Consider the following 16,810-nt stretch of genomic DNA (forward strand, 5'->3'; position numbering starts at 1 on the left):
GTATGGGTAGAGTCAGATACATAGTTCGCAGCGTGGCAATCGATTCCTTATCAAATTTATTTAAATATTATTTTTCTTTTGACGTCCAGGGAATAAGTTTCCTGTGAAACATTTCCTAATAACGGAGTTGCTGCACTTTCTGTCCAGAATTGAGATTCCCTGGAGTGATAGTCGGGGTAACTGTGGTTGTACGGTTCGGTGCGTCATTATATTTTTGGTCAGGAATACAAATTGTCGAGGCAGTGCGTTTCGTAACTTTATCAACTCTAATATGGGAGGCTTAAATCTGTGTGTAGTACAGAACTGTTCATAGTCTAGAGGACTGTCATTGTCATCCATCAAGTCAATTATTGACCATATACCTTTCTCAAAGCATTCCTTGTAAAACAGAGGTTTGTTGCCATGCAGTACATATCTATTGTTCCAAATTATTGTACTGTGTGCTGAGAAATTGTGTACGTATATCATTTTCCAGTATAATAGTATTTGTTTATGGAACTCTGAAAATTGGACAGGAATCTTGTTGATATCCAAGTCAGAGATAAGTAGAAGACTTAGGCCGCCGACTTTGTTGAATAAGTAGTTTGGAGTACAATACCAGAAAGAATGATGATGTTTGATCCAGGATTTCAACCAGTTCACCTTCAATGTCCCATTCAGGCAGTCCAACTCCATCACTTTCAGCCCTCCTTCACTTGTTTCTTTCACCATATGTGATTTTTTTAGATGGTGTGGTCTGTTCCTCCAGATAAAGTTGAAATTTATTTGGTTAATAGATTTGATGAGTTGATTTGGAGCAGCATTGGAATACATTGGGTATATACATCTGGATAAACATTCCCTTTTAGGCAAATATATCCGGCCTAATATTGATAAATCTCTTTGGAGCCATATATTCAATTTAACTTTACTTTGATTCAGTTTAGATTCAATGTTCCTGGATTGATTTAACGTTTGGTCCTTAGATAGGAAAATGCTCAAGTTTTTTTTTTTTTTTCAACAGATGAAGTTGAAATGTATTTAGTTAATAGATTTTATGAGTTGGTTGGGAATAGCATAGGAATACATTGGGTGTGTGCATCTAGATAACATGCTCTTTTGGTCAAATATATCCGGCTGAGCAGCAAACATTTCCCTGCAGAGTGAGACCTCTTCTCTTCCGGGTCGCCTCAGTGCGCAGGCGCGGTGTAGCGTGAGGCGTCTGTCTGCAGGTACGATCTCCGGTTCCTCCATCTCCGCCGCCGCCGCCGCCGCCGCCGCCGGCCGCCGCTCCGGCCGCTTTCAGCCATTTTCCCGCGGACATCCGGTCCCGGTGACCCGCGTTCATGCCGAATCCGGAGTCCGGCCCGGTTCCGGTGTGAAGGTCCCGCCCGGTGACCCGGGTCGCCGCGGCGGCACGTGTGACCGGGGGATGCGCGCCGCCGGCGGCCGGGAGCAGGTACGTCTCCATCACCCTCGACCGACCGAGGATCGAACGGTTCGATCGGTGAATCGTCTGGAAACGCGCCGGACGCGGCGTCGGGGGTTCGAAAGTTTCCTCCGAAAACCGGAAGCTGCGGTCAAAAGTCTCCCGCGTCGCTTCATTTGAAAGCCGCCCCTGCCCGCGGCACGTGGTGCGTTCACGAACCGGAAGTGTCACCGTGACTCCAATTGCCGGGGTTTGATCGATAAGTGATAATCCCACGGCCGCTGCGGTTCCCTGTGGGAGAACCGAGGAGGTCAAAGGTCGGCAGCAGGAACGTGGACTGATCCGGGATCTGCTGCTGAAACCTCCTCACACATGGGCGCCCTCGCCCTGGACCCCCGGGCGGGGACCAGATCCTCCGGGTCCTGGTCTGCAGCAGGGACGGGTTCTTCCGGGTCCTGGTCTTAGGCGGGGACGGGGTCTTCCGGTTCCTGACAGGCTCTTCCCAGTCCTGGTCTCCAGCATGGACGGGATCCTCCGGGTCCTGATGTCCGGCGGGGACGGGTTTTTCCTGGTCCTGGTCCTGGTCCCCGGGCGGGGACGAGATCCCCTGGGTCCCGGTCTGCGGCGGGGACAGGCTTTTCCCGGTCCTGGTCTGCGGCGGGGACGAGATCCTCCGGGTCCTGGTCTCCAGGGGCAACGGGCTCCCCCGGGTCAGGGTCTGGGGTTTCGGCCCACCGAAGCCCGTTACCTCGGCGACATACTTGGGAAAGATGCTGCACCTGTTGCCATGGTGACATCAGCGGCGCTCGCCGCGGCGCCGAGCGCGTCGGGAGTGGGAGGTCTGCGTTCCTCCGAGTGGCCCTGGTTGATGAGTCAGCGGTCTCCATGGCAACAACCCCAAGGACACATTAGCCCGACTGGCCACGTCTGACTGGTGTGTTTGCCCCCGCAGTGAAGCATCATGGGAGGCAGCAGATGGACCAGAGCGGCGTGGGCGAGACTCTGCCTGTGACACACACACACACACACACACACACACACAGCATGGACGGAGGCTTCAGCTTGACCTCACTGGTGAGTGTGTTCTAGAACCCGGTTCTGTGAGAAGCTCCGCCCCCATGGTCGCGGTGGGGCGGGGCTTCACCGCCGTGATGTCGTCCTCCTCCCTGTGCGAGCAGAAGAAGCTGGCGGCGGAGCCGGACTACACGGACGTGTCTCTGACGGCGGCGGAGCGTGTGCGGGCGCTGGCCAAGACCGGGTGCAACGTGGAGATCAGCCACGACGTGGCGCCGCGCCGCTACTTCCGCTCGGGCGTGGAGATGGAGCGCATGGCGGCGGTGTACCTGGAGGAGGGCAGCCTGGAGAACGCCTACGTGCTCTACACCAAGTTCATCACGTGAGACCCGGCGCCCTGATGTCACAATGTAACCATAGCAACCTGCCATCACACAGGGTGTCCACCAAACGTGTGTGCGTGTGCGTGTGTGTGTGTGTGTGTGTGTGTGTGTGGCTGCAGCCTGTTTGTGGAGAAGCTCCCGGCCCACAGAGACTACCAGCAGAGCAGCGTTCCAGAGCGGCAGCTCATCATGAAGGTGAGCTACATGCTAATGCTAGCGGGGGGGCGGAGTCTGTCGGTGGATGATTGACAGGAACCGGTTCGTCCGCACCTTCGGCACGCGGCTCCAAATGTTCCGCTCTGATTGGCTCGCGTCTCCTGCGCTCGGGTGGGCGGAGCTTATCCGTGCCGTCAGAGGGCGGGAGGCGGGGCTTAGGCGTGACCTCTGACCCGGCGCTCGGTGTGTGCAGACGCTGCAGGAGGTGGCGTTCCCTCGCAGAGACGACCTGCGCAGGCGTCTGCACGAGAAGTACGGCCGCGAGCACGCCGACTACCTGCGCCTCCAGGTGGGTGGCGTTCGCGGCGAGTCGCACGGGATGAAACTGGAGTCTAACCGTGATGCCCCGCCCCCAGAGGCGGCCCGAGGAGGAGCGGCGGCGCCTCCTGCTGGAGGAGGAGCGCCGGCGCGTGGCCGCCCTGCGCCGCATGCAGATCGAGTCGGAGCAGTTCCGATACTTCGAAGAGCAGCTGAGGAGGCAGGAGCTGGCCAATAGGAGGCCGGAGGAGGCGGAGCCAAAGGTGACTTGTGGAGAAGTGGAGTGGAGAAAACGGAGAACGACCTACGCTGACCTCAGACCTCCGTCCTCCAGGTGGACCTCAAAGTGCCCGAGGTGACGGACGGGTCCTGTCTCTCCCGGCGGCCAATCGGAGAGGGCGTCCGGCTCCAGGGGGCGGAGCCTAACCGGAGCAGAGCGCCCGCTGCTGCTAGCCAGCCGGCCGCCGCCCTGACCGCCGTCCACAGTGAGTCTTCTGCTACGGCGGGTCCCGGTTCCGGTCCGGAGGTGTTCTGCGGGCCGACCGGGGTGGAGGTTCTGACCGTGGTTCTGTGTGCAGCGGCCCGGGTGGAGGGTCTCCGGCCTGTGCTCGTCCCCAGAGACCTGACCCACCGCTTCCTGCTGCTGGCCAGCGCCAACACGGCGCGGGGGATCGAGACCTGCGGCGTTCTGTGCGGACGCCTGGTGAGAACCTGCCGGAAGCCGCCGTGATCCCGGAGCAGGATCCGGACTGACCTCCTCCTCCGTCTGACCCGCAGCAACACAACCAGTTGGTTCTGACCCACGTGGTGGTCCCCAAGCAGTCTGCAGGGCCGGACTTCTGCGACATGGAGAACGTGGAGGAGCTCTTTGGCTTCCAGGACCAGCAGAACCTGCTGACGCTGGGATGGATCCACGTAGGTCTCCCGGTCCAGGACGGGCGGGGTTCCCGGCGCCGCCCCTCTGACCTTTGACCTCCCTCCTCAGACCCACCCCACCCAGACGGCGTTCCTCTCCAGCGTGGACCTCCACACCCACTGCTCCTACCAGCTGATGCTGCCCGAGGCCGTCGCCATCGTCTGCGCCCCCAAACGCGGCGAGTAGGTATCCGCCAAGATGGCCGCCGCCTCCCGGCCCCAAGACGCCTGCTGGCCTCGTGAGGCGCTGAAGGTTCCTCTGGGTTCTGCAGGAGGCCGGCGTCATCAATGAGTCCCAGATGGCCGACCTGCAGGACGCTAACGCTAACGAGTCCTCTGAGTGACTCAGAGCAGGCTAACAAGAGTGTGTGTGTGTGTGTGTGTGTGTGTATGTGTGTGTGTGTGTGTGTGTGTGTGTCAGCACCGGGGTGTTCCGGCTCACGGGCCCGGGGATGGCGGAGGTCTCGTCCTGCAGACTCAAGGGGTTCCACCCTCACTCCAAGGAGCCGCCGCTCTTCACCGTGAGAACCTCCACCCGTCTCTACAGACACGCAGCTACTCTTACCTCGATGCTAAGCTAACGGCTAATGTCTCTGGTCCCCCCAGGTGTGTAAACACGTCCAGGTGAGGGACTCCAAGGTCACCCTGCTGGACCTCAGGTGACGGCGCTGGAGGTCTCCAAGGGGCAGCTTGGGGGGGGGGGGGGGGGTGATGGACTTGAAGGTTGATCTCAGGAGACCAGACCTTCTGGAGGCACTGAAACAGGGACCTCAGGACCAGAACCTCAGGGGTGATGAAGGTCTGGTCTTCATCACTGCTCACATGATCACCCTTTAATGACGGCTTGTTTCTCCGCTTGGAAGTTCAACCCACATCAGTTTGTACACCAGCGGACGCTAAGTGTGTGTGTGTGTGTGTGTGTGCGTGTGTGCGTGTGCGTGTGTGCGCGGATTTCTGCTGTTTTTAAATCTGATTTGTCAATAAAACCAGTTGCTGCTCCAACATCTCCACCTGCTCCTCAGATGTCTACCAGAGGTCAGAGCCGACTGGTCCGAGGTTCCTTGACAGGTTCCTTCAGAGAAGGAAGAGGGACGTCAGCTGAACATCAGCTGAACATCAGCTGAACATCAGCCACATTAGCTGCTCTCGGACAGCTGGTTGAAGGTGGAGAAACTTCCGTATTTGTCTTAGTGTTTAGTTTTCCTCCGGAGCTTCAGAAGGTTCTGGTCCAGGGACCGACCTGCTCTCAGCTTCAGATATAGTCCTCATTTACAGCGAGGAGAAGGCAACTGTTCTAGTCTGCCAGATGTTCCAGATCCCGGCCTCAGGAGGACCCGTCCTGAGTTGAGCTTCTGACGGAGCCAGCAGATGTTTGTGGAAAAATCAAGTTCTGTCTGAGGTTTGTACACTTGTGACCCAAAACCAGGAGCTCCAGCACCTCAGCAGGCAGGGCTGGGTTCCACTCACACAAGGACCTTCTGAACACCACCAACCTTCTCAGTCCTGGAAGCTCTGTCCTCCACCTGCCTTCAGATGATCTCATCTTCACAGGTGTTGCCGATCAGCGGCTCCTCAGGAAGGCCCGGCACTCAGGCCCCGCCCCCGGCACTCAGGCCCCGCCCCTGGCACCCAGGCCCCGCCCCCAGCACCCAGGCCCTGCCCCTGGCACTCAGGCTCCGCCCCCCACTGGTGTCATCCATAAACAGCCTCGGCGAGGCCCCGCCCCTCCTGCAGAAGCACCTCTTTCATTTGTCCGCTCAGATCCATTCATTCAATCCTTTTTCAAAGACGTATTGATTTATTGCCGATATCGATCGGTGCCGCACCGATGACATCACCGGGAGAGCTCGATGTGTCGGCCGACAAGAAGACTCGGCCACGGTCGTTCAAATGAGCTCTTTATTTTCTTCACAAAACAACAGCTTCCATGTCTCCCGGCGGCGGGAGGCCACGCCCACAGCTGTGACATCATCACCGTACACCGTGACATCATCAGACACCTTGCCGACATGCTCTTCTCCAACACCAGGGGGCGTTCAAGCTTCAGTCGTCCGAGTAAAAACGTTGACAACTGACAGTCCGACATGGGGGGCCTCGGGGGGGGGTGGAGGTGAGGGGCTGGAGATGGAGGACCTCGTTCACAGTTCCCACGTGAGCGGAGGAGGATTTTCTGAATGAGTCCATCTACAAAACCTGGAGGTTCAAACATGACATCACTTCCTGTTTGCAGACGGTGGCGCCACATATGTGGCTAAATTTAGCATCTGGGGGCGTTTCTGCACAGCTCTGGCCGTTAGCTTGTTCTTAGCGCTGCGGGGGCTAAAGGAAGGACCCAGCGGGCGGCGAGGAGGGTGGGGGGGCGACACCGGGGGAGCGGGGGGGTCTAGAAGCACTTGCGGTGGACGATGGACGGGCCCGCCTCGTCGTACTCCTGCTTGCTGATCCACATCTGCTGGAAGGTGGAGAGCGAGGCCAGGATGGAGCCGCCGATCCAGACGGAGTACTTCCTCTCCGGCGGGGCGATGATCTGCACCACACGTCAGTCCGTCAATCCATCAATCCGTCAACCCATCGACCCGTCAATCGGTGCGCGAGAAGGTTGGCCGCGGCCTACCTTGATCTTCATGGTGCTGGGCGCGAGCGCCGTGATCTCCTTCTGCATGCGGTCGGCGATGCCGGGGTACATGGTGGTCCCCCCCGACAGCACGTTGTTGGCGTACAGGTCCTTCCGGATGTCGATGTCACACTTCATGATGCTGTTGTAGGTCGTCTCGTGGATGCCGGCCGACTCCATGCCTGCGGGACGGCGGCGGCGCCGTGGAGACGGACAGGGATGAGCCGGCTGACCTCCGACCCCCGGAGGCTAAACCGCCGTTAACGGTACCCACCGATGAAGGAGGGCTGGAACAGCGTCTCCGGGCAGCGGAACCGCTCGTTGCCGATGGTGATGACCTGGCCGTCGGGCAGCTCGTAGCTCTTCTCCAGCGAGGAGGAGGTGGCCGCCGTGCCCATCTCGTTCTCGAAGTCCAGGGCCACGTAGCACAGCTTCTCCTTGATGTCCCGCACGATCTCGCGCTCGGCTGCGGCGGGAAGACGGGCCGGCGGCTCAGAGACGCTCTGGGCGCGCCGGCGCCGCCGCGGTAACGCGGGAACCCCCCCCTACCTGTGGTGACGAAGCTGTAGCCGCGCTCGGTCAGGATCTTCATGAGGTAGTCGGTGAGGTCGCGGCCCGCCAGGTCCAACCTCATGATGGCGTGGGGGAGAGCGTAGCCCTCGTAGATGGGCACGTTGTGAGTGACGCCGTCGCCGGAGTCCAGGACGATACCTGGAGGTCAGAAGGAGCCGAGGTCACCTCCGGGGTCGGCGCCGTCCACGGATGGGGGGACGGGGACCCCGAGAGCCTCACCTGTGGTGCGTCCGGAGGCGTACAGGGACAGCACCGCCTGGATGGCCACGTACATGGCGGGGACGTTGAAGGTCTCGAACATGATCTGGTCACAAACACAGGGATTCAAGCCCTCCTTCCCGCCGCCGTGACCTTCTTCTCCCGTCACCGCTTCCACGATCGGGTCAAAAACATCGGACGACATCCGAGCCGCCGAGGACGGATCCCCGGGGCTCCCGGCGGGGGTCAAAGGTCACCTGGGTCATCTTCTCCCGGTTGGCCTTGGGGTTGAGCGGCGCCTCGGTCAGCAGGGTGGGGTGCTCCTCGGGAGCCACGCGCAGCTCGTTGTAGAAGGAGTGATGCCAAATCTGGGGGGCGACAGAGAACCGTCACCATGACGACCGGACGCCCCGACACCTCCGGGGGCGCGAGGGGCGGGACGACCCACCTTCTCCATGTCGTCCCAGTTGGTGATGATGCCGTGCTCGATGGGGTATTTGAGCGTCAGGATTCCCCTCTTGCTCTGAGCCTCGTCGCCCACGTAGCTGTCCTTCTGCCCCATGCCCACCATCACGCCCTGGAGAAACACCTCGCCGTTAGCGTGGCGTCCTGCTTCTGGACCCTGAACCTCTTCTTGACGGAGCCAAGAGGGCCGAGAAGATCCCGACGTTCCTCCGATAACGGCGACTACCAGCATTAGCTAGCTTTATTACATTAGCTATTGTTGAGTGTTTCTGTCGCCGCTTGACTATTTTCCCCTTAGCATTAGCATCCAGTGTTACATACTAGCACGGTCGGTCAGTGAATTTAGCATATGCAGCTAACATTAGCCCGCGCGTCCGCCGGCGGCTGACCTGGTGCCTGGGCCGGCCCACGATGGAGGGGAAGACGGCTCGCGGGGCGTCGTCTCCGGCGAAGCCGGCCTTGCAGAGGCCGGAGCCGTTGTCGCAGACCAGGGCGGTGCTTTCCTCGTCGTCACACATGACTGCAGGGGGCGCTGCGGCGGCCAGAGACTACACGGCGACACACTGCCGGGAAACACCAGCCGTTAGCTCGACTCCGCTCTCCCCGGATCCACTCCGTCCACGGATCCGGGGCGCCGGAGGCTCCGGAGGCTCCGGGTCAGGACCGCCCATCATGATTTGAAGGAACGGCGGGCGTCAGAAAAAAAAAAGTTTGGAGTTTGGATCGCCGCTTGTCAAACCCCGCCCGCTATCCTGGCATCACCACGGAAACGGCGCCGGCGGTGGCCAGAAATTACAAACCGCCGTCACCTTGTTTCCATGGCAATAATAAGCTGCGATACAGGACAGCGGTGGGGGGGTCGGGGGGGGGGGTCGGGGGGGTCGGGGGGGTCCAGCGACTTCCAGCTGAGGAACTTTTGAAAATAAAAAAAGTCAAATCCCAAAGACCTCTGGGAGAATGTCCTAATTAGGGCATGAGGCCGAATCCCTCTCCCCCCCCCACCCCCTCCTGCCCCCCCTCGCTCCTCCGATGCCCCCCCGAGCCCCCACCCCTCCACGCTCTGCACCATATTTAGTCATGAAACTCCAGGACCCTGCAGACGCAGCCCCTGTTCTCGCTCTGCCCTCAGCTGCGTCCCTCAGCATCACCGGCGTCCAGCAGGGGGCGCCTTCACACCCGTGGGGGGGGGGGGGGGGGGGCACAGAAAACCTTCTGCCATGGTCCTCCTCAACCCTGAGCTGGAGACAACAAGGTGGGCAAACTGAACCCGCAACCTCACACCAGCCTTTCCTCGGGCCCATCTGGGCCGGGTCCACGTCCCGTCAGACCGGTCCTCACCAGACCCACCTGACCCACCTGACCCACCTGACCCACCTCCTCATGGAAACACCCGCTCACCCTGCCAGGCAGCCTTCAGGGCAAAGAGGCAGCGAGGAGCTGCTGCCACCAAAGTCCATTCAGAAAAACACTGATTTAATGAGAGATTTGATGAGAGAAGAGGAGGAGGAGGAAGAGGAGAGGAAGATCGGAGGAGGAGGAAGAGGAGAGGAAGATCGGAGGAGGAGGAAGAGGAGAGGAAGATCGGAGGAGGAGGAGGAGGTGACCGATCTTCATCCCCTTGAACGACGGCAAAGTGCAGCGTGAAGAAGGGAAAGCGAGAGGTTCGGGAGAAGATGTGAGGAGAAGTCCTGCAGGAGGGATGGGAGGAAGGTGATGAAGGAGGGATGAGAGAAGGAAGAGGAGCAGCAGCCTCGGCCGGAGGAGGAGAGGAAGAGCAGATCTTACCGTGGGACGTGGGGGGGGAAACACGAGTGAGAGTCGGACCTGCAGAGACTGACTTTATCAAGCCTCCTTCTGCTTCATCCCTCCTTCATCCCTCCTCCTCATCCTCCCCTCCTCTCCTGCTCCTTCACTCCTTTTAGGGCGACGGGGCGTCCAATCAGACGCTGAAACACTTTCTCCCATCATACACTGCATTCCTGACACACACACACACACACACACACACACACACACACACACACACAGACAGACAGGAGAGAGAGAGACAGTTAGCATTTCATCAGCTGACACGATCACACATGGTAGATTCTTTTGTAACATCTATAACCTGTGTGTGTGTGTGTGTGTGTGTGTGCGTGTGTGTGTGTGTGTGTGTGTGTGTGTGTGTCATCCAGACGGTCGGGGCATCCCTTCTAGTCAGAATGGCGTCTTTGGACCCGGGGGTGTCGTTCCATACTCAGCTGTGACGTTCTGCTGACTGACACACACACACACACACACACACACACACACACACACACACACACACACACACACACACACACACACACACACACACACACACATTTGGCCATGGAGCTGTCAGACAGGTGTTCTCCAGCTGCAGGTGGAGCAGGTGTTCATGGCGCTCCTGAGCTCCAGGGTTCCCTCTGCCTGGACCTTCAGGTGACCTCCGCTGCTCCAGAACATCCTCGGTCACTCCAGTTATGGGATGTTGATTTGTCTGATTGGAACCCGACTGGATCAATGAGTCTGATGGGCTTCTGAGGTGATGACATCATCACAGGAGTCTATGACATCACAGCGAGACACGACCAATCGCATCCAACCGTGTCCTCGCTCACACATACACACCCTTCCTCTGACTGACCGAGCTCCTCATATGGCAGCACAGTGTCTTCACACACACACACACACACACACATATATGCACACACACTCCTGCAGTGACATCATGAGTTTACGTGTCACGGTCTCATCCCCATGTTTGGCCTGGGACGGAGAGGAGACTAAAAAGCAGGGATGTTTCAGTGGAGTTCTGCACTGAGGGGTCAGAGGTCAGAGGTCAGAGGCCCTCGGCCGCTCGGACCGACCTCCTCCTCCGGAGTCCAGGTCCTCTGTTTGAGGTAGACGTGCACGGGGCTCCGAGGCTGCCGGGATGGAGCGGAGGTCGGGCCCCGGCCCCGGCCCCGGCCTGGGGTGGCATCATCAGAGCGCTCCTTGTGCCAGAAGAAGGACCTTCTGCAGGATCCCGGTGCAGCCCGGTGCCGGTTCAGGACCGCATCAGGACCAGGTACCGACGGACACGCGGCCTCCGTCCCACACGCTTGGCGTCTCCTTAAATGGAGAATTTACTACAAGGAAAGACAGAACTTCCTGCAGCTGCTCCGCCCACTTCTCTCCAAACCTTTTAGGAAAAAAAGGAGCGAGTGGAGCATCAGACGCCGCGAATCTCTGCGGCCAAATAAGGAAGTAAATAAGAGGAGGGGGGAGTGATGCTGTCACTGCTGGGAGTGTGTGTGTGTGTGTGTGTGTGTGTGTGTGTGTGTGTGTGTGTTTGTGTAGATTTGAGTGAGTGACATTGTGTGCTTCCTGCACCATGTCCTTGTTTAGTTGTGTATCTGCCCTCTCTCTCTCTCACACACCCACACACACACACACACACACACACATGCACACACACACACACTCTCCCTTATCTCTTGATTCCACCAAATTCCAGTTTCAAAAAACATTCAAAGTCAGGTGAGTGTGTGTGTGTGTGAGTGTGTGAGTGTTTGCCTGCAGGTTGAAGGCCAAACATAAATGTCTGTTTACATCACAAGAATAAATAGTGAGATGGATGGATGGATCAGTAGGGAAGGAGGAAGGAAAGAGAAGGAAGGAGGGAAGGAAGGAAGGAAAGAAGGAAAGAAGGAAGGAAGGAAAGAAGGAAAGAAGGAAAGAAGGAAGGAAGGAAGGAAGGACAGAAGGACAGAAGAGGAAAAAGAGGGAGGGAGGAAGGAAGCAATCAATTCTGACGAATTCTTTAAACTGTGGCTTTAAAGGAGGCAGACTCGCCTCCATTCACTCCCTCACACACACACACACACACACACACACACACACACACACACACACACACACACACACACACACACACACACACACACCAGCTGGACTTTGACCGAAAATGGGAAAACAGCTGGACTTCTGACAGAGACCTTCTGATTGGTCGGCTAACATCAACACATGCAGCTGCTCACAAGCAGCTTAGGAATGTGTGTGTGTGTGTGTGTGTGTGTGTATGCGTGCACACCTTATTCCTGTTTAAGGACTCGGGGCAGCTGCAGGAACCAATCAGATCTTCTCGTCAGCACCGTGTGAGCCTTCACCCGTTAAAACACTCAAATACAAACTCAAGAAACTCCGTGTTTTACAAATCACCACAGTCTCAGGGCCTGGACCAGGACCTGGTCAAGGTCCAGGACCAGGACCTGGTCATGGTCCAGGACCGTGTCCAGGACCAGGACCTGGTCAAGGTCCAGGACCAGGACCAGCTGTAGGACCGGGACTCCAGAACACCAATCACACTTTATGCTAAGGCTCTGACTTTTGCCACCAGAAGACGACATAAGTCTGATCTCTGACAGCTCTGGAGCTCTGGGAGGAGGACCTGCTGTGTGTGTGTGTGAGTGTGTGTGTGTGGGTGTGTGTGTTGTGTTGACTTAGGTCTTCTAACTGTGTGTTCTGACCTGGCCAGTGATGAGTAGCTGGTCCAGGACTCTGGTGTCTCCAGGACCTGGACTCGTCTCCATGTGAGGTGTTGAAGTGGAAGCTGCTCCTCCTTCAGCCGTGTGTTCTGGACGGCCTGGACTGCACCCACACCATGGAGCTGCCCACTTCCTGCTTCCTGCTTCCTGTTTCCTGTTTCCCACTTCCTGTTTTCCACTTCCTGTTTCCCGCTTCCTGTTTCCTGTTTCCCACTTTCTGTTTCCTGCTTCCTGTTTCCTGTTTCCCACTTCCTGCTTCCTGTTTCCCACTTCCTGCTTCCTGCTCCCCGTCAGCTTCAGGTCTCTTCTCCATGCAGGTCCTTCAGGATCTTCTCCATCTGAAGCCGTCACCTTTCAAAACGACACCTTCTCGTCCCCTGGAGGACCATCAGCTTCCTCCTCTTCAACATCGATGAGACTCTGCGTTTGATCCGTGACGGCCGGTCGCATCGTGGATTATGGATCGAGTGACGCCGGGTCGGGTCGATCCCGGAGGATCGATGAAGCCGATCGGTTTGAGACGGATGAAAAGAAACTCCGTCATCATTTATTCAATAAGCAATAAATACGTTGATAGATAAAGTCGCCTTCAAGACGTCTCTGTCTTCAGACGTCCCTGAACGTCTCGTTGGATCGGAAACATCTGGCTGGTTCACTGATGTCCTGAGGGTCCCTGAACGCCTCGTCAGACAGGAAGCGTCCGGCTCCTCAGAAAGGCTCTTCAGAAAGTCTCCTCAGAAATCCTCTTCAGAAAGTCTCCTCAGAAAGGCTCCTCAGAAATCCTCTTCAGAAAGTCTCCTCAGAAATCCTCTTCAGAAAGTCTCCTCAGAAAGGCTCTTCAGAAAGTCTCTTCAGAAAGTCTCTTCAGAAAGTCTCTTCAGAAATCCTCTTCAGAAAGTCTCCTTAGAAATCCTCTTCAGAAAGTCTCCTTAGAAAGGCTCCTCAGAAAGTCTCTTCAGAAAGTCTCCTCAGAAAGTCTCCTCAGAAAGGCTCTTCAGAAAGGCTCTTCAGAAAGGCTCTTCAGAAAGTCTCTTCAGAAAGGCCCCGCGGCCCTCAAACCTCTTTGGATCTGGAACCTCCGGCCGGGCTAGAAGGTCCAAGGTGTCTCCTCAGCGGTTCCCTCAGCCCGGCGCCGTCCTCAGCGTGCGGCCAGCCGGTCCCAGCGGGTGAAGAAGGGTGTGGTCGCAGCTGGAGAGGCGCTGGTGCAGGTCCTGGTGGTGGGCGGCGCCGTGCATGCGGGCGGGCGGCAGGCGGTGGAGGCCCCGGCGGGCGGTGGCCGCACAGGTCGTCCGCCGCCGGCCAGATGTTCGTCAGGAAGAAGAGCGGCGGGCCGAGCGGGTGCACGCCGGCACGGCGAGGGCGCCGCCGCAGACACGCCCGGGCCGGTCCACCCGGGCGCCGGTGTGCCGCGTGACGCACCGGGGAGGTTAGCGTTAGCATTAGCATCGGCGCGGTCACATTCGACAGGCACGAGTCGGGAGGAAGCTCGGCGGACGAGCGCGATGGAAGGCGGCCCGCGGGCGGCGCCGGCCGGCGTCTCCATGAGCTCGTCTGAAGGAAACGCAGACGGTTGCGTCAGGAACGCCATCCGCCGTAGAACCATTGCCAAAACCAAAACAGCCAATCAAATCAAACAATTTCATACCAGATCGGTGGAAGTCCAGGTTAACAACCACCACCATTGGTGCCGATGATCTTACATCGTGTGTGTGTGTGTGTGTGTGTGTGTGTGTGTAGGTACGTAGTCATGGACCTCCTCCACTTCCTGCTCCAGGCCTGGGATCTTCTTGTAAGTGATCTTGAACATCCTCCGGCTGTCTGGCCTCTGATTGGCCGCTGTGTGTCCCAACCAGCCGGCCGCCCTCTGATTGGCCCTCCTGAGACGGAGGGCGGACCAATGGCGGCGGCAGCACATGGCTGCTCCTTGGCCTGAAGCTCTGGGCTTATTTCCATGAAATGTGGGTGAAGTTCTCAGAGATCCACGAGGTTCTAAGACATTTGAGTTCCCCGGAGTCGTTCTCTCCGTCCGGCGAAGCCTCAGCAAAGGTTTACTGGAACCGGCCCGCCGGCGCTCCCGGTTAGCAGCAGCGCGGACCGCTAACTCGACAAACCCCAGAATGCTCCGCTGGCGCTCCGGTCGTGAAGATCAGGACAGACTCCTCTGTTGACAGTAGTCATAGCGATCTATGGTGAACACCGGCGCCGTGCCACCACTCCAAAAAATGGCGACAAGAAAGGTGGACAACAGGATCTTGTCGGACCGGCGGGAAGCAGAACGTGTGTTTACACATGTAGAAAACACACACCGGTCTCGTGCGTGGAGCAGACGCGGCTTTAACCGAGGAGTACGACGTCAGACACGATGAAACCGAACCAGAAGGAGGACCTGGACTGGACTCGGAGGCGGCAGGAAGCAGAGAGAACAAGAGGTTTGGTTTCACAACAGACCGGGTTTAAATCGAAAACCATCGAAACCAGGTTGGTTTCACTGAGGCGGCAGAGATTGGAAGACCAGCCCGGACCTTCAGCCGGAGGGAGGTCGCGAAAAGCTCGGAAGCCCAGAGAGAAAGTGGGCGTCTCCACCGTGAGCCTGAGCAGAAACAGGATTTCATCAGGTTCTCCCTCGCCTCTCGTACCCTCTGGTCCGTGCGTTACCCAGGATCGGCATCGATGACGGGACACCAGATCCTTGAAGAGCTTCCCACATGTGTGGCTGACATGAAGCTGCCGCAGGATAAAGTCCAAGACCGGCCAGCGATGGGCGGACTGGCGGTCAGGTTCAGGAGATGCGCAGGCGAGCTCACTGTTTATCAACATCAACAATCAGTGAGCGGCAAACCTGAACACGGAACTCGGAACTCGTCACGAGCGCAGTAACCGGGGGAGTTTACAGGGTCTGAGTCCCCACCGGCGCCGGGGTTTCCTGCAGGAGCGTGGGACCAGGCAGAGGTGAGACGGGGAGGCCGAGGAGGTTTCCAGCTACGTGAGGAAACATCTCAGGTTCCGGAAAGCAGAGGTTTCTGTGTGAGCTCGTGCGTGACGTCTCCAGGACGACATGGTCCTGGACACGTTCGTTGCACGGACGAGACAATCACACGCCGCCAGGAAACCATTTCCCCGCCGCCGAACCACAAACAGGCAGATCTCCACCGCCGCGTTCCCGTGCGAAGTTTGCTGAAAAACTCTGCGTCGTCGGCGCCGAGTTTTCCCACTTGGATGACCGGATACGTCGGTCTGAGACGCTCCGAGATCCGTTGACGTGGAAAAAGCACCAACCACCTCCGAAGACGAAGTCAAAGTAGGATTCTACGGGCGCCGCACAGTTTACACATTTCATCCCTGACACCAAGTCTCCGCCCGCCGCCTCCTAGCGACGGGAGAAACTGTTCTTCTCCAGGAAGACGACCAAAACATCTCACAGGAGCGGTCGGACAGATGAACCCCTTCGCTCCATCCCGAGGATTCCCTCGGCTCGGAGCCCGGACCCTGAGGAAGGAGCGTCCGAGGAGAGGCGGCGAGCATCTGGCTTGGACGCAGTAGATCGGCTATTGTTGACCTTTTCTTCGTGCACTTGTTCCTGCTCTTCTAAGACCTGGGCTTCCGTGGTTTCACATGCAGGGTGAAGGATATCACTACTGGTCTATTGGTTTATTATTACTTGATTTTTACATTCATTATTACCCTCCGGAATACGGTTACTGTTGAAACTGAATTCAGAAGAAGTCTACGATCATTATTTCATTTCTTTCTAAGAAATGAATGCCGACGTGTTTTTTAATTAGAATTTCAATTTTGAGCGTGTGAATTATAAAGTTACATCTTGTATCGTATTAAGCTTTGCTTGTTCCATATTCAGTTTTAAGCAAACCTTGTTTGGGTCCATATGAGGAGGGTCATTGTTACATCTGGAGGAAGATCTGTGTCAGTAAAGATCCATGTTGGCCCGCGACTTTGTCCCACATTTGAATTTCAGCCACCGCGTACTTGAGTTTCACATCCCTGTTCCAACAGATCAATGAGGTTCTGGTCCACTGCTTTCACTTCACAAGCAACCGGGAAGAAAGTATTGATCAGAAGGTTTCTGTTACAAACACTGATATACTTTTTCTTGACTCATCAAATGCTGAAGGGTTTCCGACAGCGCCCCCTTCAGGCCGAGCTGGGAACTGCAGCATCATCGCCAGCTGCAGTTCTAACTCGTGTCCGCCAGAGGGAGACATTTCACACACAA

At 57.3% G+C, this 16,810-nt stretch overlaps 2 protein-coding genes across 2 annotated transcripts; one reads left to right on the top strand and one right to left on the bottom strand.

The window, feature by feature from the left end:
* Positions 1-1,204: 1,204 nt before the first annotated feature.
* stambpl1 (STAM binding protein-like 1) lies at positions 1,205-5,193 on the top strand. The gene is made up of 12 exons (XM_086139487.1): positions 1,205-1,438; positions 2,361-2,482; positions 2,587-2,804; positions 2,925-3,000; positions 3,215-3,310; positions 3,378-3,542; positions 3,614-3,764; positions 3,858-3,982; positions 4,057-4,194; positions 4,265-4,377; positions 4,616-4,715; positions 4,801-5,193. The coding sequence occupies exons 2-12, from the start codon at positions 2,384-2,386 to the stop codon at positions 4,855-4,857; spliced, it is 1,338 nt and encodes a 445-aa protein (XP_085995613.1). The 5' UTR covers positions 1,205-1,438; positions 2,361-2,383; the 3' UTR covers positions 4,858-5,193.
* An 886-nt stretch (positions 5,194-6,079) lies between these two features.
* Positions 6,080-9,956, bottom strand: acta2 (actin alpha 2, smooth muscle). The gene is made up of 9 exons (XM_086139411.1): positions 9,830-9,956; positions 8,434-8,607; positions 8,028-8,156; positions 7,837-7,947; positions 7,601-7,685; positions 7,358-7,519; positions 7,083-7,274; positions 6,809-6,990; positions 6,080-6,721 (listed from the first exon to the last, which is right to left on the bottom strand). The coding sequence occupies exons 2-9, from the start codon at positions 8,560-8,562 to the stop codon at positions 6,578-6,580; spliced, it is 1,134 nt and encodes a 377-aa protein (XP_085995537.1). The 5' UTR covers positions 8,563-8,607; positions 9,830-9,956; the 3' UTR covers positions 6,080-6,577.
* Between the last annotated feature and the right edge of the window lie 6,854 nt (positions 9,957-16,810).

The sequence above is a fragment of the Fistularia commersonii genome, chromosome 32, assembly GCF_037954325.1.
Source record: "Fistularia commersonii isolate RoL2024-O1a breed Wild chromosome 32, RoL_Fcom_v1.0, whole genome shotgun sequence".
NCBI lineage: Eukaryota > Metazoa > Chordata > Actinopteri > Syngnathiformes > Fistulariidae > Fistularia > Fistularia commersonii.

Coding starts and splice junctions, on each gene's coding strand:
- stambpl1 (XM_086139487.1), top strand. CDS start 2,384: ATGGACCAGAGCGGCGTGGGCGAGACTCTGCCTGTGACACACACACAC. Junction 3,001..3,214: donor AGCGGCAGCTCATCATGAAG/GTGAGCTACATG, acceptor CGGTGTGTGCAG/ACGCTGCAGGAGGTGGCGTT. Junction 4,716..4,800: donor AGGAGCCGCCGCTCTTCACC/GTGAGAACCTCC, acceptor TGGTCCCCCCAG/GTGTGTAAACACGTCCAGGT.
- acta2 (XM_086139411.1), bottom strand. CDS start 8,562: ATGTGTGACGACGAGGAAAGCACCGCCCTGGTCTGCGACAACGGCTCC. Junction 7,948..8,027: donor ACTGGGACGACATGGAGAAG/GTGGGTCGTCCC, acceptor GTCGCCCCCCAG/ATTTGGCATCACTCCTTCTA. Junction 6,722..6,808: donor CCAGCACCATGAAGATCAAG/GTAGGCCGCGGC, acceptor CGTGTGGTGCAG/ATCATCGCCCCGCCGGAGAG.